Source organism: Leptonychotes weddellii, chromosome 14, assembly GCF_054177405.1.
Source record: "Leptonychotes weddellii isolate Sample4059 chromosome 14, ASM5417740v2, whole genome shotgun sequence".
NCBI classification, from domain to species: domain Eukaryota; kingdom Metazoa; phylum Chordata; class Mammalia; order Carnivora; family Phocidae; genus Leptonychotes; species Leptonychotes weddellii.
This window is the reverse complement of record NC_138382.1, coordinates 36,000,415-36,023,951: the sequence shown is the minus strand read 5'-3', so window position 1 is coordinate 36,023,951 and position 23,537 is coordinate 36,000,415. Positions and strand designations below refer to the sequence as shown.

Sequence of the window (23,537 nt, the reverse complement as noted above, 5' to 3'; positions counted from 1 at the left end):
AATAAACTGTGACCAATTTAGGGGGGGCAATTCACCTATAGCCTTTAAATATACCAGAAGGATGCCAATCAGCAGAAATTAGTCATAACAATATATTTCCTTTTGTATTTTCCCCAACGATTTGGAGTTCTTCATATTACCCTGAGTTAGGGATGAGGGCAAAATCATCCTCAGCGGGGGAATTTAGCTCTTTTGGAAGACGATCCCTTACCTGTCTTTGCCAATCTAAGGTGGCAGAAGGAACGAAAATTCATGTAGTTACATCATCACACGGATTTTTGCAGAGGAGTACTGTGAGGTGAACATTCCCCTCATTTCCACTCATAATTGAGAAAACTGAGGCTGTGGGCAGTCCGAAGAGCTTGCCCAACCACAGGGGGGCAACGGCAGAGCGGCCCAGCCCGGGTTCTCTCCATGGAGTCATGTTCACGTCACACCCCTCCCAGAGAGTAGAAAGCTGAGGCAGAGGATAAGAAACACATCAAGAGAACACATTAAGGTGGAAGGAAAATAGAGAGACTTCGGAGGGGTCCAATAAAGACATGTCAGAAGAAGCATTAAAAAGAAAAGAAATGTGTGCTGCAGTAAAAAGAAGGCCTAGGGGAGAAGAAAAGCAGAAGGGCCCAACCCGCTGGGGAGGAAAAATCCCTAAAAACTTGGCTGGCTGCCTAGCAATAAGCACTGCAGAGAGATCTATATCCACCAGATCCACCAAATGAAGGAATCTGTGAATCATTAAAAAAATGTTTATTTCTTTATGCCACAAATGATAAAACAGTTAGTCATAAAATATGAGGGCTTTTTATTTTTTTTTCCCGGAGTAATTGCTGCAGATATTTTCAACCATTTATTCTAAAGGCTCGGTGTTTAACTATTGGAAGAGAAATGATGTGTTTTGAACCAAAATCAACCTCCAGTTATCCACATGGCATGCTGTATACTTGCACTTAGAGATTAATTCATTTGCAGGATGGTCAAAGCTTGCTTAGCGCTGGTGCTAACAGAGGTTCGAACAGGGACTCTGTCCGCAGGGTAACAATACAAGTCACTTAGCACTTCTTGCCCCCTAAATATTATTTTCTTTGTTATTAATTTCAGCATAAATAGAAAGAATTATGGTCCAAGTCGGGAAAATCAAGATGTTCCTGAAAATGTGTTCCCTAAAGAACATCCTTTTGTTTCAGCAATAGTGATTCTCAACGTTGAAAGGGAAAAACACACACACAGAAACCACAAAGCCCTACAAGTAGTTAAGTCACCATTCTACATTCATTCTAGCTTTGTGGGAAGTTAGACTCGTTAGGGGGGGGATATTGATTGGTCCCCTGGGATATGTTCCTGAGAATATATAACAATTCCAACCAAGCATTCCTCTGGCCAAAGAAAGCCAAGCCATAAGGCTGCCAGAGACCTAACTGTTCAGCCTACGGAGTATAGTATAGAAAGTCTGTTTTCCGGGGCGCCTGGGTGGTTCAGTTAGTTAAGCATCAGACTCTTGATTTCGGCTCAGGTCATAATCTCAGGGTCCTGAGATCGAGCCCTGTGTGGGGCTCCCTGCTCAGCAGGGAGTCTGCTGGAGATTCTCTCCCACCCTCTGCCCCTCCCCCTGTGTTCTCTTTCTCTCTCTCCCAAATAAATAAATAAATAAATAAATCTTAAAAAAGAGTCTGTTTTCCTATACTTCATCCAAAGGAAGGGGCATTATAAGCCTGCAGTTCTGCCAGAGATGAGGACTAATATTCTTGTTCCAGAATACCTGGAACCTGTTTATTTGGCAAAATAATCAAGAAAAGTTCTCCATGATGTCACACAGTAAGGCTGACCTTCAGGATTTAAAGTGATCTAATTTTCACTTTTATAAATAGTGTATTCTCCTGGAAAGAGTACTTCACCACAGAAAGGGGGAGTAGAAGAAAGGGACTGAGGGAGGCCAGAGCCAACATTACTGAGCATGCTCACAGCTTTTTAGATGTTTCCCCATGTAATCCTCAGAAAAACTGTGAATTTTTTTCCTCAAACTTTCAAAAATAAATATATATATTCAATGACTTTCAAACTATTTTGCCCCGACCTCATTTTATTTTTTATATTTTTAAATTTATACCTGTAATAGAAGAATACATATGATCATTGTAAAAAATCAAAAGTACTACAAAAGTATACAGAATAAAAAAAGGAAAGTCCTTTTTCAGTTACTCAAAATCTCTCTCTGCACAACATCATCACTGTGATCAATTTGATATGTGTCCTTCAAGACCGTGTGGTATGCCACACACCCAGACAGACCTCAGTTTGGGGATTTTTAAAAACTGACTGAGATCATATTAAAGACATTATTCCACAACCTGCTTCTTTCACACTTGGTATGTCTTGGAAAAACTCTACAGGCTTGGACATACAGATCCGACTTACTCTTTTTAATGACTGTATAGTCTCCATGGTATGGATGTACCACAGTTTATTTAGCCAGCCCCTTTCCATTTGTTTCCAATTTTTCAACTACCATAAACACCGTATTAACATTCTTTTTTTTTTTTTTTTAAAGATTTTATTTATTCGTTTGACAGAGAGAGAGATAGCGGGAGAGGGAACACAAGCAGGGGGAGTGGGAGAGGGAGAAGCAGGCTTCCCGCCGAGCAGGGAGCCTGATGTGGGACTCGATCCCAGGACCCTGGGATCATGACCTGAGCCGAAGGCAGACGCCCAACGACTGAGCCACCCAGGCACCCTGTCATTTTTTTTTTTTAAGATTTTATTTATTTATTTGACACAGAGAGAGACAGCGAGAGAGAGAACACAAGCAGGGGGAGTGGGAGAAGCAGGCTTCCCGCCGAAGCAGGGAGCCCGATGCCGGGCTCGATCCCAGGACCCTGGGATCATGACCTGAGCTGAAGGCAGACGCTTAACGACTGAGCCACCCAGGCGCCCCCCGTATTAACATTCTTTGGATATATATATAAGAAGGGTATTTTTACAGGTAAGAAAACAGAGATTAAGGAATTTTGTTTCAAAAGCATGTAACTACTAAGTGGCAGCCCACTTAGAGATTATGGTTTTTCTAGTCCTTCATGTCCATGGGGTTGAAAAATGAAGTGTGTCCTTTAGATCACTCTCAGCTCCTAGCCACACATCTTGATGGCCCCTCAGAGATGGCCATTACAAGGCTAAATGCACATGGGTAAGGATAGGAGAGGCTGGCCCCAATTTTGTTATATTAACTTACAATTCAAGTCCTAATAAAGTTACTTGGGAGAGACATGTGCTGTCAGAGTTTAAAATGAGAGTGCTCTCTTTCTCAAGGAAGATTACAGTATAAGGAAAATTCCTGCTCTTCAGCTGGATGGGTCATTAATGAGGGAATCATGAATGGATCCAGCAGGAAGAACAGTTCTTAGGTCCAGTGCTCCTGAGTCTAGTCAGCCTTGGGGAGGACCACTCTGGATGCCCAGAGCGCCCTCTGGAAGCTCCGTGGAGTAGGGGGAGGGTTTTGAACATTATTAGGAAGAAACCAACATTCTTTCCCTCAGAATTTCTTTCTCAGGTAAGAAACATGTTACTTGAGGTTAAGAAAACCTCCCACTGCCTTTCATATATTTCAGTCTAAGACTGACCGGCTCTGGGCCTAGAAGAGAAATGCACAGAAAGGGGTGATTAGAGCAATCCCCTTGCTGTCAGCCTTCTGGTCCTCTTGCAAATAATGCCCATCGCCCTTAGTCAGAGGCTATGAATGCCTCTTACGGAATGACACTTGGGGGTATATTCAGACTCCTCAGTACGGATAAAATACCATACCTCATAAAATGACCTACCAGTGCCTTGAGAAGCTGGGTTAGTTCATGCCTCCCCCTTCACATGTACTAATGGGGCCCAAGGTCATGTCAGAGAGAATTTTCTTTTTTTTTTTTTTTTAATTCTTATGTTAATCCCCATACATTACATCATTAGTTCTAGATGAAGTGTTCCACGATTCATTGTTTGTGCATAACACCCAGTGCTCCATGCAGAACGTGCCCTCCTCAATACCCACCACCAGGCCAACCCATCCTCCCACCCCCCTCCCCTCTAGAACCCTCAGTTTGTTTTTCAGAGTCCATCATCTCAGAGAGAATTTTCTGACCACCCCATACACAGTAGCTTCCCCCATGTCAGTCTTTATGCCTGCTTGATTTCCCTCAGAATTGTTCACTCCAAAATTGTCACACTCCTCTTTATTTGTTTATAATCTGCTTTCTCTCACTAGAGAGTAAGTTTCATTAGAGCAGGGCCTTACCTTTCTCTGTAGCTATGATACCCCATTGCCTAGAGAAAGTGCCTGGGACACAGTAGGTCACAGCAGAAATTGTTCAACAAATTCCATTTCCATTTTTTATAACACTCTCTCTCTGATTGTAGCCTGGAAAAATTCCTATCATTTTGAAATCCTCCCCTCAAATGTTACCTTATTTAGGATTTCATTCGTTCATTCATTCATTCATTCATTTGTCATATGTGTTGAAAGCCTACCACGTGATAGAGGTTGCTAAGCTTCATCTGTTCATAGCCCCTGTCATATCTCAGTAATTTTTTATAGCACCCTAGGTCAAAAGGAATACCTAACAGTTCCATTGATTAAGTCTAGGTCCAAACAACTCAATAGGTATTTGCATCTTAACGACTTAGTAGCTATTTAACGACTTAGTAGCTATTTGAAAAAAATATATATAGTAGCTTTTATTTCATTCATAAATAACCAGGTTTACCTACTCATGGTAAGTTTGCACTTGTTGAGTACTGCAAAACTTCTTAATGTATGAAATCAGATTGGACAATTGCCACCCTCATCTCCGGTCCCACGTTGATTTCCTCACAGTACTCACTTTTTTTTTTTTAAGATTTTATTTATTTATTTTGACAGAGAGAGAGAGGGAGCCAGCACAAGCAGGGGGAGTGGCAGGCAGAGGGAGAGGGAGAAGCAGGTTCCCCAAGGAGCAGGGAGCCCAATGTGGGGCTCGATCCCAGGACCCTGGGATCATGACCTGAGCTGGAGGTAGATGCTTAATGGACTGAGTTACCCAGGTGCCCCTCACAGTACTTGTTTTTAATCAAAGCTTCAGGAGAACTGGGTTTGTTGCTTATTCACCAACTTAGCAAAGATGTCACAGGAATATAGCATGATCTAGTAGTTTGCATAGTGCCCAACACATGTCAAGCATTGCTGTGGTTCCTTTGAATATTTAAAATATCCCAGGGCAGACCTGTCAGGTGGCTGTGTTCCCTGACACACTGTTTCAGAAGCTGTTGTTAGACAATTCGTGCTAGACACTGGATGTACACTGGTGAGAAAATCAGACATGGACCTTCCGTGACCTCTTAGCACAGAATTCCCTGCCTGCTCAACTCTGGAAGAGTTCTAGAAGAGATACAGAAATGTGGCTTCCAAACTCTTGTGAAGATTAAGGTTGGTGACAAAGAAACAGTTTATAAGTAACACGATATTAGTCTAAACACTTTGAAAGTAAATTTAAAATGCCTACTTAAGATCAAGGGGCCCAGAGTTGAGGTCTAATTTGAAGATGTGACCTAAGGAAACCTTTTTGAGGAGTCCCAGGGATGATCTGAGACTTAAATGACCCACCTGAGTGGTTTGCTAGTTGACACCTATTGTTTTTCCCAATAGTATTCTTAGCCTTTCCTTACAGATTGAGAGGGGCCTGCCACTTTCCTACACAGGAGCAGGGACTGTGAAATGGGAAAGGTTGAATGCACTATGTCCTTAGGAATGAAAATAGTCTACTTGGACCAGCTAGAAATAGTAGAAGAAGGTAGCATGGGGGTGCCTGGGTGGCTCAGTTGGTTAAGCATCTGCCTTCGGCTCAAGTCATGATTTCAGGGTTCTGGGATCAAGCCCCGCATTGGGCTCCCTGCTCAGTGGGGAGCTTGTTTCTCCCTCTCCCTCTGCCCCACCCCCTGCTCATGCTTTCTCTCTCTCAAATAAATAAATAAAATCTTAAAAAAAAAAAAAGAAAGTAGCATGACTATGAGAACTAGGCAAACAACATGGGAACTTCCTTTATTGATATCCCACTGTCTGTAGAGTGATTGACAAGAAAACCATAAAAGCATGTGAGCTGATTTTTCAGGCAATGCAGAAAAATTAGAAAAGCGAGGAGATACTTTCTCCTCCTCAGCCTCGGAGAATAAGAACCTAAAGAAATGTCATATGCGGCACCTATGAAGAATAGAAAAAGAGGGTGAATCTGTGGAGAAAAGGTTCAGAAGAGCCTCAGGAAGCTGTCAGGGATTAAGGACTGACCCTGGACACTTAGCTAACAAGAGACCCTTGAGTTTTTCCAAAACAGGTATTTAAAAGGGGAATATTTAACTTAATTGCCCTGAGCTTCTTAGTTTGAGAAACTGGAATGTGATTATGAAAAGATTCTTTCTTATGAGATTTTTCATTTGTGTTTTGGCAATGTTGCTTCTGTCGTGGCCAAAAGCCAGAAAAAAAAAAAAAAGCTTCAAATGATTTGAAGACTTTAGATTCTCATAAAAAACTCAGGGTCAGTTTGATTCTGCAAGCTGTAAAGAATTGGCTCAGGTAACACTGTGGGTTTTAAATAAAATTAGGTCTGAGTCTTAGCCTACATCTATCCACGAAAGTGCTCATAATGATAGCAAGGAAATTGTGGGCTGTTTCTGAAGAGCTTTAAGGAAAGGGTAGGCAGACATCTGCTCATGATGCTTTAGGCATTCATCTACTTAGGAGAGTTTGGACCCTTTCCACTATTTTAAAAGCTTTTATAAAGAACCAGAATGGACATTATGGAGATTCTTAAATAACATCATGGTAGTTAAAAAAAAAATAACCCTGATATACAAGATATCACTACTTTAAAAGGGATAGTAAAGAAAACCAATGAGCTAAAGTATATTTCCATTAAACATTTTTTATACTGTTTCTAAAACAAACTTTGTCAATACCATTTTTTCAAAATTCAAGAACTACAGATTTGATTCTTCTAACCAATCGGCAGTTAAACCTATGTGGCACCTAGTGTTCTCAGTGGAAATAAGGAAATGAACTAGGCAAAATTTTCCACTGAACAGTAACTCTGATTCCTAAAGATCATGTCTTCTAGTTGCGTGCACTCTCCCTGGTCGGGGGTTAAAAATATACATACTTTTTGTTCATCTTGGTCTCTCTCGGCTCATCTCATCTGTACTCTGGCAGCAGGTCACCCCTAATGCCAGTTTTCTCTATTCCTGCCCCAGTGCACCACTGGACTAAGTCCTAACACCCTTCTCCCCTTGTTCTCTGTCAGATCAAGCTTTTTGGCCTGAGCTGAAGCCCCTCTTTGCCACCTAACAATTCCCTAGTTTGCTTTGCTGGCTTCCACTTGATTCCCCCAGTGGCTGTTGTAGATCTTCATGCTCACTTCTTCAAGTTCAACTCACCTCCTTCATTTTCAGCAGGTGACAGAGAAAACTCTACAGGGAAGCTTGAGCCTGTGTATCCTGAGCAGCCTCAACTTTTCTTCAAAATCTTTCTAATTCCTCATCCTTCCTCTCTCAGTTTGCTTCTATTTTCTCAGAGTGAGGCATATGGCCTTTTCCTTTACCAAGATTCCTCTTCCTGTCACCCACTGTGTCCCCTCATCTCATATCATCAATCTCTCCTTTTAGATCAACTTATTTCTCAAGGTTTACTCATTGCAAACAGACCAACTACCCACCTACCTTTATGTGACTCCACAGATGATGAAATACCTCTGTTAATATTTAATAAGAATAGCTTATACCCATCGACTCCATTTTCTCATTGATATTCATTTTTACCCCCTGTTATCTTGATTTTTGTTCCTAGTACACCATATAAACCATTGCCCCAGCAGGCTTTTTTTTTCAGTGTTCAACCTATTGGCAACATTTATCCTACTGAACACCTTTAGGAATTCTTATTTCTTCTGCTACTTCTCTCATGGTGCCTTTTGTGGTTTACCTGGCACTCTTGCTCTTTCTCTCTGAATACAGACATTTACCAAAGTTCTGAGCTTTTTTCCTCTTATGATTCTACATGCTCTACCTAAGGAACTGCTTCCCAATCTTCAAATTTTATACATCTTATTTGTGTTCCTATGGCTCATGCCTTGATCCCTTTCCTGAGATCAAATCCCCATTGCACAGTTGAATATACCACCTACAAGTCCAGCCTGCATGTCAAACTCCATAGTGTCCTTAAATCAAATTTCTCATTTCTCTCTCCCAAACTTCCTCCCAATGTTCCTAGTTTTGATGATGGTATCTACCATTCTTTCAGAAGCCTGAGTATTCATTTAAATTCAGCAAATTTCTATCATGTGCTTAATAGGTGTGAGTCAACAGTTCCAGGCATGGGGGGATAAAGGGGAGAACATGATGCATGAGGTTCCTATCCTCATGGAGTTTACATTCTAGAGTGGGAAAACAGAAAACAAACAAGTAATCAAAGAATATAAATTTTGGTAGAGATTAGTTCTATGAAGAAAGTCAAAGTACTATAAAGGAAGCAAGATTGTTCTGAGAGTTGGGATTGGGCAGTGGGACAAGCACATCAGATAAGATGGTCAAGGAAACCTCTCTGAGGAGGTGGCATTTGAGATAACTGGAATAAGGAAAATGCCAATCATGTAGCTAGTGAGGAAAGAGCTACTCTAACAGAGGATGGGACAGTACAAGAGCTCTAAATATGTACACACCTCTCTGTTTCCTTAACTCTCACTTCAGTTCATCATTCTATTTTAAATTGCTTGTTAGGTCTTGCAAAAGGACCTTAATTTTTATCTCTTCTGAGATAAAAGCGCTGGTTTAAGTGCTGATTGTGTCTTGTTCCCCATTGATTTCCTGTTCCACAGCATCCCTCATATCATGACAGAATTAATCTTCCTGAAGTGAAAGAAACTATAATATCATCCCCTTGCTCCAAAGCCTCTGGTGATCCCCCATCATTCACTGAAATAATACAAGCTTGGAAGACTAACATTCAAATCCGTTCAAGGTGTAACCTCAAAATATTTTTCAGTTCTTTTCTTCCATACTGCTAGGCACAATCCTATCCAAATTCATATGCAGAGCACACCTTAAACATTTCTGCATCCAAAGTTGCCCATCGTGTCCCCTTTACTTGGACTGACTGTCACTCCCTCATACTCATTGTGGATCAGTCACAGCTCTCCTGGTCCTCAAGCTCCATCTAAAACATTTTTTCCTTTATGACCCTTCAGATGTTTCTCCATTTTTAACCCACAAACAATTTTATCCCTTTCTTCGAGCATTTGTCATACTTTGTGCTAGAATGTGGTTATGTGCACATCTATCTTCTCTCTCTGCATCTCTTACTTTATCACAGATGTTTCCAGACAGTGACGACGTGTTATTTTTCCTTGTACTAGTGCAGTGCCTCACACATAGTTGGCATGGAACAGTATTTGTTGAATGAATGAATGAATTTGTCAAATCTGAGTTTGATTAACTAATATTTATTTCACAAGACCCTAGTGGTTTCCCTTTTATCATTCCTTTTATTGGTTCTCAAGGGACTTAGATGTGAAAAGTCAGAAAGCAGAGAAGTACAGAACAGAGTCCCTATTTTGAAATAGTCTAGTTAGTTTCAATCTGGCCAATTGATTAAAAGTTTATATTGAGGAACATTAAAATATCTATTTTTTTACAGTTGCATTGTCACTATAGGGTGAGATGAATAACTCTTACTGAAACACTAATTGATTTCTTGTTCAGGATACATAAAACTGCGTAGCATTATTCAGTTCTTAAAAAAATACATTATCACAATCACAGAAGCTCAATACTTACCACATTACTGCATGTTCTATATCGGATATTTCTTCCCTCACAGCTCCTAGGTGATAAAAAGAAAAACAAACTCATTACTACCTGTGAAAGGCTTAAAATCGAAACTATTTGCTTGTAAAAACAAGTTTCTCTTAATACTAATAAGAGTCTTTCTTTTCTTCTGAGTATCAATGTTCTCAGAGAAGTTCCTATCAAATACTAAACAGCGTTATCTTAAGAAGTTGTGCGTGGAAACGGATTTCTCTATGAGGGAGGAAACTAAGCATTCATTTTGCTTCCAAAAATTTTCAAAATAAGTATTTACAGTTGGTGCTTATTTAGCCAAATAAATATTAATGCAAGGTTTTCTGTATATGAATCCTGTCTTCCTAATTATTTCAGGTGTAAGACTGAAGAGATATTTCACTGAGAAAATGTAGATCTAGCATAAGGTAAAAATGGGACTTAATATTCAACATGTCTTAAAATTACACATCTAAGGACAAGAAAACTCAGTACTTAAAGAATTATTTTTACTTCTAAAATACATGCTCATTGTAGAGATTTTGGGATAGGAAGACTACAAAAACAAAATCATCCCAGAGTTGCCTCATCTAAGGATAATCACTATTATTTTGATTTTATTGATTTCTTCTCGGTGTGGAGGAAATCACATCACCTCTACCATTTTGTAGTTTTTTTTTTTTTCACTTAAAAATTTTTGGAAGCATTTTCCCACACTGTTAAATAACTTTGAAGACATAGCTTTGAGAGCTACATAATATTCCATTAAATGAGATAACATAATATTTGTAATCATTCTTCCATGACTTGTCATTTAAGTAATTTCCAATTAGGGGTTTGATAAATGATAGTGTGATAAACTATGTCCATGTGTATGTTTTGTTTAAGTTTCTGACTATGGCTGTAGGATAGATAAATTTCTAGAAGGGAAATTACTGGACTAAAGGGAATGAACTTTTATAAGGCTTTTGATAAATATTGCCAAATCACATTCCATAAAATTGTACCATTCTGTACTCCCATCAGCACTACATGGGAGTTTCCATTTTACTGAATTTCTGTGAACAAAAACAATTTTTGAGTAAATATTCAATGATGACACTTAAAGCAAGGACAGCAGTACTCTGCTCTTTGCAAAATGAGTCATACTTTTTACAAAACAAGTAAAAATATAAAATGCTGAGAGAATGATTATACTAATAACTAATAGTTATGAAATCCCAGGTACATTTCTAAGTTTGTTATATGTATTAATTTATTTAATCTTTTCAAGAACCCTGGGAGATAGGGTACTATTATTATACCCATTTTACGGATGAGAAAACTGAAGCTCAGGCAAGTAATTTGTCCAAATCCCACAAGTGTTAAGGAGTAGAGCTGAGATTTGAAGCAAGGCCATCCAGCTTCAGAGCTTACACTCATAATCACGATGATTTACCACCACCTAATTTACTTGTTTGTTCAGCAAATGTCCATTGAGCTCCTATTATGTGCTGGGCAATGCATTTACTTCTGGGAATACAAAGAAGAATGAATATGATTTTGTCCTTGGTATTAAGAAAATGTCGTTATAATTCAGTGTAGGAAAAGCTAGATATTATTTGTATTAGGTCTTGAGGATGTTATCAAAAAGAGAATAGCATCCGAAAATATAATTACACAAAAGCTGTCCTAAAGAAATAGAAAGGTACCAGGCCAGCAGACCTGACTGTGACCAGTTTGACACATTAACATGCATTAACAATAGAATGTGGGAAAGGAAAGGAAGGGCTGGCAGGTGTTACAATCATAGAAAAGAAGAGAATGATGGAGATATATGGTTGTCAGTGGCCAGGCCAGCAATGTCCCAGGCAAAAGGCCAATGAACTTCATATCCTCCAGGTCCCATTGGCAAGGCTGTTGCTATCATGATATAGATGCCCCATGCTAATTTAGCGGATGCCAACAAACGTCTGTTCATCCCAGGAATACCCCTTGTTACTATGCCATGTTGACCAAACAACTTGCCAAGAGTGATCTGGTTTCTCAGGACTGCTGAGAGGCAGACTGTGCTTGTCATGCTGATGTGGGTATTTTGGTCCATATGGTAGTCCTATTTTTCACTGTAAGTTAATAAATAAACTAGCATTCTAGTTTGAAACATTAATCTCATGGACCAAGTCATTGTGAGTCTACCTCCAAGAAAAGGATCTGTTCTTTGTATGATTGCTGAAAAATACCAGATTTCTGAGTCTAAAAAGATGATGACTAGGCTCCAGTTGATGGTAAATTTGCAAGGTAATGAATTCTACAACCCAGAGGCCTCAGGTAGCATGCCATTTAGACATTGGTCTTGGCTGAATGTGGTAAGTTTTTCAGTTTTAAAATTCTGAGTACATAGGTGACATGGTGTAATGGTCCAGAGTACCCACTTTGAAACCAAAATCCTCTTTCTGGAATCTTGACCTCTTCTGCAGTTTTAATATCTCAGTTTTATCATCTGTAAAATGGGATAATATTACTTATCTCTTGGGATTATCATGAAGATTAACTGAGTTAATATTTGTGAAACACTTCCAAAAGTACCTAGCACACAGTAAGCATTAGGTAGACATTTGATAAATTAATTGCAGAATAGCTATAAAAAGATAATAGATATTGAAAGAGGGTTAAGAGTATGTAGAGAATAAACCACAGGCAAAGGCATAGAGGTATAAAAAGATATGGCTTGGTTTTGCTGGACTTTGGGATTTATATGGGGAACTGTAGATGAGAGAAATACCTTCTAATTTTGAACTTGACAATAGACAAAGGGGAACCACCAAATGTTTTAAAACCGAAGAGATATAATGACTTCTTGCTTTAAAAAAGTGAATTCTGGTGTTAATCATTGAGATCTTAAGGCTCTATGCTTTTCACCTCCTTTTATTTTCCTTTCCTAGCCTTATCCCCGAAAGGAATAATGAAAACAATTCTAAATTAGGAGTTTGAAGATGTAGGTCATAGACTTTGCTCTTCTCCTTGCATAAGCCTCTTGCCCTCTCGGGATCTTACCCTTCTCATCAGTCCAATGTATGTTGGGACTGGTGGGATACCAAGTTGTGATCACTAACTGAGATAATTTACAAAAGCTCTGTTCAAATGCCAAGGGGTTATTATCAAGATATCATTTACTAAAAATCAAACCAAAACAAGCAGAAAAAAACCTGCTTCATTAACTTAAATGAGCCTTTCCCCATATATTTCCAACCACAAACACACATTTTAAAAGCATCCTTGAAAAGTAGGAGATTAAGGCACATAATATAAAAGGCTGATTTAAATCCTTCTTACTTAGCAAAAACAAAAACAACCACAAAACAAGGAGAAACACTTGCTGCAATTTCCAAAGAATATCCGATAATTGTCTAACACCTCATATTGATTTACAAATAATTTAATTTTTCCCCTGAATTAAGCCTTCCCTTTACTAGATAGTATTACTTTATTTAGTGAGAGCTTATTTCATTTAATTGACTGAAATATGATATTAAAGTGGTAATGCTGGATTTTGGAAAGGTCCTCATTACTGAAAGACATTATAAAATTGTGGATAACAATAGTAATTCTAGCCTTTATTGAGTGTTCTATAGGTATCCAGCCAAGGTTACATATTCTGTGTACATTATCAATAAGCTTCCGACAACTATGCAAGGTTTTATTTTTCCTATTTAATAGATGAGAGAATTGAGAAAAGAGAGAACCAGGGACTGGAACTCAGCTTTATCTATCTCCGGAGCATGTAAAACAATAAAAAAAGGAACAAGATGTGCATGAGGTGTGTAAAATATTGGGGTGCCTGGGTGGTTCAGTCATTAAGTGTCTGCCTTTGGCTCAGGTCATGATCCAGGGGCCCTGGGATCAAATCCCGCATCGGGCTCCCTGCTCCGTGGGAACCCTGCTTCTCCCTCTCCCACTCTCCCTGCTTGTGTTCCCTCTCTTGCTCTCTCTCTCTCTAACAAATAACTAAATAAAATCTTTAAAAAAAAAAGATGTGTAAAATATTAATACTAGATGAAATCTGGGAAACCAAGCAGAGTTGGCTGGGGGTTAACTGCACCTTATTGTTACCGTATCAATTTATCAGCTGCTCTTCAGTTCTTAAACTCACTTTTAGTAAGTAAAGGATACCTAGACACACATTGTACATCGGGAACATCTCCAAGAGAACCACACTCCTCTATAAAATGTAACATGAAAGAACTTCAGTGCAGAGAAGCTTTTACTTTTTAAAAGTTCAAATTTATTAAACCTGAATATAAATTTTATTTAAGTTAATGAAGTGACTTCCACCACAAGGATTTAATTCGTGCCAAGTGTGAATTTCTTCCTCCAAGGCATTTATCTGGGCACAAAAGCCTCATTTGAGGGTCAAGCAATAAAAAATATTTTCTTCCTTTCTTTAACAGTTCATTAACATAAAACAGCCAAGTGGTTTCCTTCACATTTAAGCAAAATAAAATTCACCTCTGGGAATGAAATAAAACAGAAATTTCAATCCAAAATGGTTTCCAAAGCAAGTTATAGTCCACTGATAACAGAGATTATAAGTAAATGCCTCCTTTTGATGTAAACTATAGAAAGTTTCAGGACTGCGTTTAGTGAACTAAGGACTGTACCAATTAAGGACTTGGAACTGGCTCAATATGAAAGAACAAAATAGAAATATTCAAATATATTCCAAACCAGATTTGTAATGGAAAGTTCCTTATTTATTTATTTATTTATTTATTTATTTATTTATTTATTTATTTATTTTAGCACTTTACTCCTAGCGGGTCATTTCTTAATTTTGACTTAATTCCTTCTCTCAAAAATGGAAATCATCTCAATCACAAGCTATTATTTCTGAATTAGTCAGACTTTAATTTACTTATAATGAGATTAGTGCAAGCTTGAGGCACACTTTATTGGTCTCTCATTAACACACAAAAAGCCATCCAAACTCTTCCAATTCTTAAAATCCTGATATCTTAGTTTCAATTACCATAATTTGACAACCATAGAAGAGATGAATTACCATGGAAAATTGAAGCTCTCTTTCCAGGCTTTAGCAACTTGTTGGCCCCCTACTTCCCCACCCTCCCTCTCACATAATTTTAGTCTTTAAAAGAGGGAGGCATATTCAACTATCTCTCTACTAAGAATAAAAAAAAATGGATAAAATACATCAATTTTTATCTCAAAATTCTTCTCATTTCTTCCCTAAGCAAACAGATTCTTCTGGGGACATAATCAGAGTCATCCTTGGTGTCAGTAAAGAGTTTCAGGAAAGTATGGTAACTGTGTGTTTAAGACTCTAGGATTTTTTTTTTAACATTTTATTTATTTATTTGAGACAGAGAGAGAGAGAGAGTACATGAGAGGGGTGAAGGGCAGAGGGAGAAGCAGACTCCCCACTGAGTGGGGAGACCGATTTGGGGCTCGATCCTGGGACTCAGGGATCATGACCTGAGCTGAAGGCAGCTGCTTAACTGACAGCCACCCAGGCACCCTAAGACTACAGGATTCTTAAATACTGCTCATGAAGCTTTGCCTTTGATTTCCAAAAAGCAAAGAGCGCTGCTCAGTCAGAACAGGTATTTCTTGGAACACCTGCTGGCTTTCAAATATGGACTCATGGGCAAAGAATTGTAAAATATGATTGTTCATCTGCTTATCTCTCTCTTTTTAGTTATCTGGATGGAAACCATGAGCTCTTCACAAAAGAACAGGTATAAAACCATATCAGCTGTTCAAGCTGATGGAAGGACTCTGGGTCCTTTAGACTGTGGATCCTAAAATGAGCATAGGTTAGACAAGATAAGCAGACTTAACAGCTGGAACCAGGATTTTGTGTAGTGTTGGTGCATGGTTTTCCTCCCTTACTTCAATTTGAACATTGCAGTATTCGCTGGAACTATCTTGCAGGAAGATGTCCCCAAGGAGCCAGTTAAAGCACTTCTACATTTCTGGGATTTTTTTTTTTTTTTACAAAGACCTCAAGAGAATAACAAATTCTGAGAACACTTAAGAGGACCAAGTGCAAATGCATCATTGGGCTGCTTTTCATTTTCAACAGACACATTACTGTAAGAGGTTCTTTCAAGGAAACAACACTTGATACCAATCAACTTAGTCATTAAGAAGGAAGTTACATGAACCTCTGGACTCTGTGTATAAAGCTATCCTCAGATGCTCACTGTCCTCATCCACAGGTCAAACCTGATGATAAAAACCTAGGGTTTAGAAGAACTGGAGTCTGTGCATCACAGATGGGTAGTGGTGATCTTGCCTTGCATGCGGGAGAAAAAGGAGTTAGAGGACATGTTAGTGGTGGGTGTCCTAAATCCCATGTTCTCTTCTTTCCTTTAGCTCTGTTTCACTCTTTTGCTTAAGAAAAGTAAGTCTTTAATGTTCTGCATTTTAGTCCATGTTTAAATAATTATCATTTAATTCTAATTTAGAATGTCTTTCATGAGAATCAAAATGAACCTGGTTCATTTGGAAACTTTATGTGTGTGGGGCTTGGTCCCAGCAAGAGGAGCAAGTTCAGCACCACCCCTTCTTCAGAAAGTATCTACCTAAGAACAGAATAGAATGGTAGTTATCAGGGACTGGGTGTGTGTGTGTGTGGAGGAATTGGGGAGATGTAGTTTAAGGGTACAAACTTAACAACCAGTAGATAAATAAGTCTTGGAAATCTAATGCACAGCATAGTGATTATAGATAAAAACACTGTATCATAAACTTCAAAGTTTCTAAGAGAGATCTTAATTGTTCCCACCACAGAAAAGAAATGATAACTATGTGACATGTTAGAGGTGTTAGCTAATACAAAAGTGGCAATCATATTGCAATATGTAGATGCATCAAATCAACATGTTGTACGCCTTAAAATTTTTATTATATATCTTACAAGGGGTTAATATCCAAAATATATGAAGAAATTATACAACTCAACATCAAAAAGAAGACAGAAAAAAAAAAACATTCTGACTAAAACATGGGCAGAGAACCTGAATAGACGTTTTTCCAAAGAAGACATCCAGATGGCCAACAGACACATGAAAAGATGCTCAACATCACTCATCATCAGAAAAATGCAAATCAAAACCGCAATGAGATATCACCTCACAATAATCAGAATGGCTAAAATAAAAAAGATAAGAAATAACAAGTATTGGTGAGAGTGTGGAGAAAAAAGAACCCTTGTGCACTGTTGGTGGGAATGTAATTGGTGCAGCCACTGTGGAAAATAGTAGGAAGTTTCCTCAAAAAATTAAAATAGAAATACCGTATGATCCAATAATTCCACTACTGGGTATTTACTCAAAAAAAATGAAAACACTGATTTGAAAAGATATAGGCATTCCTATGTTTTTTGCAGCATTATTTACAATAGCCAAGATACAGAAGCATCCTAAGTGTCCACTGACTGGTGAATGGATAAAGAAGATGTGAGATATATATATATATGCAATGGAATATTATGCAGTCATAACAAAGGATGAGATCTTGCTATTTGGAACAACATGGATGGACCTAGAAGGTATTATGTTAAGAAAAATAAGTCAGACTGAGAAGAGCAAATACCATATGATTTCACTCATATGTGGAATCTAAAAAACAAAACAAATGAATAAACAAACAAATAATAGAAGCAGACCTACAAATACAGAGAATAAGCTGATGATTGCAAAGAGAAGGGGGGCTAGGGGATGAGAAAAATGGGGAAAAAAACCACCAAATCAACACATTGTATATCTTGAACCTGTACAATGTTATATGTCAATTATATCTCAATAAAAAAAGTATCTACAGATAACCATGTTTATATTATATATTCATTTAATACTATATCTCTGAATAATTGGAGATGTCCTAGTATGCATCCTCAGTGAGTGCTTTATTAACATTAATAGATCTGAAATATTTTTTTTTTGAGAGAGAGAGAAAGAGCAAGAGTGGGGGAGGGGCAGAGGAGAGGGAGAGAGAGACTCTCAAGCCCTGATTCACAACCCTGACATCATGACCTAGGCCAAAATCAAGAGTCAGACGCTTAACTTACTGAGCCACTCAGGCACCCCTACATTTGAAATATTTTTAACAAACATTTAATGAGTATATGTTTACTCCGGACAAAGACTTTGAATCTCTCTCTACCCACCTCCAACAGCCATGAGCTCCCAGACAACCACCTATCTCTCTCTCTCTTTTTAAAGATTTTATTTATTTATTTGACAGAGAGAGACACAGTGAGAGAGGGAACACAAGCAGGGCGAGTGGGAGAGGGAGAAGCAGGCTTCCCACCGAGCAGGGAGCCCGATGCGGGGCTCGATCCCAGAACCCTGGGACCATGACCTGAGCTGAAGGCAGACAATTAACGACTGAGCCACCCAGGCGCTCCAACCACCTATCTCAAGTAATAAGAAACTTGTTTGCAAGATTCTCCATAACAAGTAATGTTTAGGGCACCTGGATGGCTTAGTCGGTAAAGCATCTGCCTTTGGCTCAGATCATAATCTCAGGGTCCTGGGATTGAGCCCCACATCGGGTTCCCTGCTCAGCAGGGAGTCTGCTTCTCCCTCTCCCTCTGCTCCCTACCCACATGCTTGTGCTCAGTCTCTCTCTCAAATAAATAAATATAATCTTAAAAAACAAACAAGCAATGCTTAATCTGGTGACACTTGCCAATGAAAAACCGATCTTAAACATTAAACGGTGTCTTTGACCTTCTTTGTGGCAAACTTCCATGTTTTTCCTCCTTGAGGTTAAACCTCCTTCCTTCAACAAAGTCACCAAAATTCTAGAAATAATGCATCTGCAACACGTACAACCAGCAACGGAAAAGTACCCTTGAAACAAGGGAAAGAGAGGTCTTTGGTGCTATGGGACTTTCAAATGCATGCATAAAAAATATCTCTTCTTTTAGGCATTTATTTGAAAGGTCCCCACATTCACGCAGAATGCCCTATTCATTCTGGACTGCCTCTTTTTCATGTGATGCATCACGTGCCTTGAACAGATTAACGCTAAGGGAGAGATTTATTTTTTTTTCTGAGTAGATAGATATACAAGCCAAACTATTATGACAACTTGATAAATGTAGCTTTTGAAAACGCTTTCTGTCGTAATAATACAACAAACAACAAGGAGGCATGCTGCCAGGCATCATCCATCAGTAGGTGAGCTGGCTGGGAACAGACACAGTCCTAATGTCACACTAGCTCTTCTCAATCTGCCAGAGGTTCTAACGTGGCCAAAGAAGCCAAAAGAACAGTTGGCCTAAAAGCTGCATTTTCAAAGCAATTTTAAACAGGACGGGGGGTAGCAGAGGCCCAAATTTTAAAAGTGCCATAAATCGAGGCCTTGACTTAAAAGTGTTTCTTTGGCATAGGTAACATATTTTTGTAACCTTAGTTTTATAATTCAACACTTCTGCTCTATACTAATCTCTCATTATAAAAACATTCTGAATTTTGTACCAGCTTGGAGACCCTGGTTCATGTATACAGAGAGGGTTACTAAAACTTTATGTAGAGAACAAATTCAATATGAATGGAAATGATGTAGGTTTGGAGAAGACATTCTGAGAAGACATTCCTTCTGCTTGTTTGATCTTTTCTCTACCATAGGAAACTCAGGAAATCTCTCTAACTTTTACAGATTCTCTAGCAGCAGCTAAGAGGCTGCAGAGCTGTTAAATTAAAATTTAGACTCACGTGAGGATACTGTAGACTGAATTTTGGAGTTTGTCCTCTGAGTTTCAAATTGGTTTATTTGCTATTATGAGTGTTTGGTATGTTCTAAATTACAACTAGAAAAATCCCTGCCAAGTTTTTTTCCCAAACAAGTATGATTTTACATATCTCTGCCTGTTCTTCAAAGACAGACATGCTACAACAAGGCATTTCATTCCCACAAATATGGGCTGAGGTTATGAAAATGAGGAGTAGCCTCATGCAATCAAAAAAGCAAAAAGCAAGAACAATGACAATGTAAACCATAATGATCACGCCCAACTTCTAATGAAGCCAGAAACAGCTCCAAGCATACTTCTCCAAAAATCTAATGAGAAAATGTACAGTAAGCAGTCTGACAGGGAAAATGAGCCCTCGTGCAGGGTTTCTGGCTGACAAGCTTTTGTATCATGCTTTAAGATTTATAGTCACTTTGCACCTCTCTTGAGCTTCCAATCTGAACTAGTACTATGCAAGGCACTGGGAAAGACAGGAAAATGATGATCTTTCTGACTCTTTCGAAGTTATAATTTCATTGGAAAAAATCCACACCGGTCCACATAAAACACACAACAGTCTACTTCATAGTCAACAACTAGTGGGTGTGGTCTGGATACTAAATACAAAAGGAGTTGGAGAGAGAAGTATTTAAGAAGATAGTATCTTAGGTGTGATGTCCCATATGGGCCCATGTATCCCAAAAGTGTGATGGGAGAAAGGGTTACTCAGAAACAGCCCTACAGCAGGTTCCTGGTCCTAATATTCTATTCAGTAAATTCATCCAACATTGAATCGGGCAGATACCTACTCTGTGCAAGGCAGGAAGATATAAAGACAAGCAAGATAAAACCTGTGCCCATAAGCTGATCGTAGGTATAGTGGGAGAGAGGGCCATACATATAACTATAACACGGGCCAGTTTATAGAAAGGTAACTCAAAGCAGTGTGAACAAAAATGACTTTTAAGTACAGCAAAGTGAGACTAAGGGACATTGCGTAGGATGCAACTTAAAATAACATTAAGAATTTTGCTAGCTGGGCATGGGCGTGGAGGGACGGTAGGTAAGAGGTTCACTAGAAGAAGAGGCCAAGAGATGAAAAACCATGTGGTCAGCATTTTAAAGGACCAGGACAGTCCTCTAGCTGTCTGGGACTGTTTTCACTTTAAAAAAAACCCCATATTTTTGGTTTCTTTTATTTGCTTTTTCCTCCTGCCGTCTATGTTTTGATCTCTGAGCCCCAGTACTTAGCAAAGTGCCTGGTGTATAGTTAGCACTCCACAAAGCATTTCTTGAGAAAAGAAAAGAAGGAAGGAGGGTGGGAGGAAGGACAGGAAGGAAGAAAGGGCAAATGGGTCAAAGGAAGAGAGACGATGTAGAACAGAAGGAAATGCTATCAGGAGGTCATGGAGAACTTTTGGTTTAATATTTGCTCTAAGTTTTGAACCCTGAAACCTGATTGGAATCTTTCTATAATAAAATGAAGATGAAAATGTAACATGAAACAAAATAGCTACCAGAGGAAAGAAGCTGGCTTTTTTTTTTTTTAACAGACTCTGTTTATTTTCACCTATTTACTCTAAATTGTATTTGTCACTGCGATGCATTTTTTCTCTCTGAAAGATGGTGGGTGTGGGGTAGGGGGATTGCTGCCTTTGGCTCGAGATCCACTAGCAGGAAGGACATGCACTTTATTATACATACACACATGCCATAAGGTTTGCAAATGATCTTACATTTGCTCAGTAGCCAAAAGAGGCAAAGAATGAGAATAAAAACAAATGTGTTTTAGCAACATCAAGTCCAACTTTTCCATCTTCCTCATGAGAAAATGTATATTATGAAACTCTAGGACTCTCACAACCTCACCCGATACAACCCTGGAGCTGGGAATTTATGAATTATTTTGGCTAGAGACAAAAGTTCTTCAATCCGCCCATATCACCCAGATGTCCATTGCAAGATGGGGGCCTGGAGAATAACAACATTTTTCTTTAAAACCATTCATATTAAGAGCAGCTTTTGTTCCTCTTCCTATCTGGCAGCAAAATGGGTTTTGACTGCATATGTGGAGAAGAAAAGCTCTCTGTCTCAGGGTCGCACATTCAATTTTAGAGTTGAAGGACACCTTAGACATTCATTGGATATAAATACTTATTGAACACCTATTCTGTCCCAGGCACTGCCAACTTGACACCATAGATGAGCAAACGAAATCCCAGAAAAACTAAAAACCCAATCCAGTGTCACATAGCTAGAACATAGTGAGGCCAAGATTCAAAAATAGCTTGATAAAAAAAAAAAATTAAAGGGGATAGTCTACAAAATAGGTGAAAGGTTCTCACAGAGACTGTGAAAAACACTATTAAGAGAGCCAGGTTCCCAAAGTGGTGACTCTCTTCCACTAGGAAAAGATCTCAGTCTTGAGCAGTGAGTCCTACCCCAAAGCCCAGAGGTAGGGATTGGCTGCACAGCTACTTAAGGTTGGCATATGTAGATATGGGTTTCAGCTGCTGATCGCACATGAATATTATGTTACTTAGTATTCTATATTTATTCTTTTTGTCTCCAGGTAAAGCATCTTTCCCCCAGTGTATGCAATTCTGATATCCCCTGTCTTTAGCTCATAATATCTGGTGTCCCTTTAATTTCTATCAATCTGTCTCTCTTTCCATTTATCTTTCCCCCACCTCCCCCCCTCCTTCTTGCCAACCCCCTCTCCCCCAGTGGTTGAAACTAAGCAAAGCAGTTAGGGTTAGATAAACTCCTCTTTTCTATTGCACAAATTGGGCCCCAACAGAGATAACAGAATTTGAGTACTATTAGGAAGCCTATTTAGGGTAATGATAGATGCTGAATTGAAGGTAGATAGTTAAACTTCATTCTATGGATAAGAAATTTAATGAATTGAAGGCAGGTGGATCCCAGCAAATTTGCATAAAATACCCCAGTCACTGGTCATTAACTTAGTCATTCACTAACAATCTGTAGGCATAAAGAGTCATGCTTGTAAGCTTAATAATGGAATGGAAGAAAACTTGAGAAATTGCTTAGTCCCTTTGCCAATTTGGGCAAGGTTGACCTTGACTAATACTAGACAAAGGTATAATTACTCAGAATATTTATTCCCTTGGCTTGCAGAAGTGTAGGAACAATCACTACTTCTATGTCCTGATATGCTGGTGCCCAGGACTTTCCTCCCATGTTACAGATTGGATCACTTCATGGAAACTTGAGTGAGGAATGTGAACATACACAAATTTACTTATCAGAAAATCTCTTCTTTTCTTTATTATCCCAATCTCTAAATTCTCAGAAGGCTGAATCATTTTACTATCATCTCCTTCAAAAGAGCAGCACTTTTAACACTGGATACCCATTAAAATTATTTGGAGAGCTTTTTATGTATTTTTTATTTTTAAAAAGATTTATTTATTTATTTGACAGAGAGAGACACAGCGAGAGAGGGAACACAAGTAGGGGGAGTGGGAGAGGGAGAAGCAGGCTTCTCACCAAGCAGGGAGCCCGATGTAGGACTCAGTCCCAGGACCCTGGGATCACGACCTGAGCCAAAGGCAGACGCTTAACAACTGAGCCACCCAGGCGCCCCTGGAGAGCTTTTTAAAAATTTATTGAGATTAGGGTTCTACCCATGGAGATTTGAATTTAATTGGTTTTCAGCAGGGCCCATATATATATATACACTTTTTTAAGATTTCCAGGTGATTATTTTTTATTTTATTTTTATTTATTTTTTTATTATGTTATGTTAATCACCATACATTACATCATTAGTTCTTGATGTAGTGTTCCATGATTCATTGTTTGCGTATAACACCCAATGCTCCATGCAGTACGTGCCCTCTTTAATACCCATCACCAGGCTAACTCATCCCCCCACCCCCCTCCCCTCTAGGACCCTCAGTTTGTTTCTCAGAGTCCATAGTCTCTCATGGTTCATCTCCCC

At 38.8% G+C, this 23,537-nt stretch overlaps 1 protein-coding gene across 1 annotated transcript in view; it reads right to left on the bottom strand.

Moving 5' to 3' along the window:
* Positions 1-23,537, bottom strand: part of ADAMTSL1 (ADAMTS like 1) — a 659,580-nt gene that overhangs the window by 183,306 nt on the left and 452,737 nt on the right. Inside the window, exon 4 of the mRNA XM_081804071.1 lies at positions 9,829-9,874. Within this exon, the coding sequence (XP_081660197.1) occupies positions 9,829-9,874 (46 nt within the window). The remainder of the gene's footprint in view (positions 1-9,828; positions 9,875-23,537) is intronic.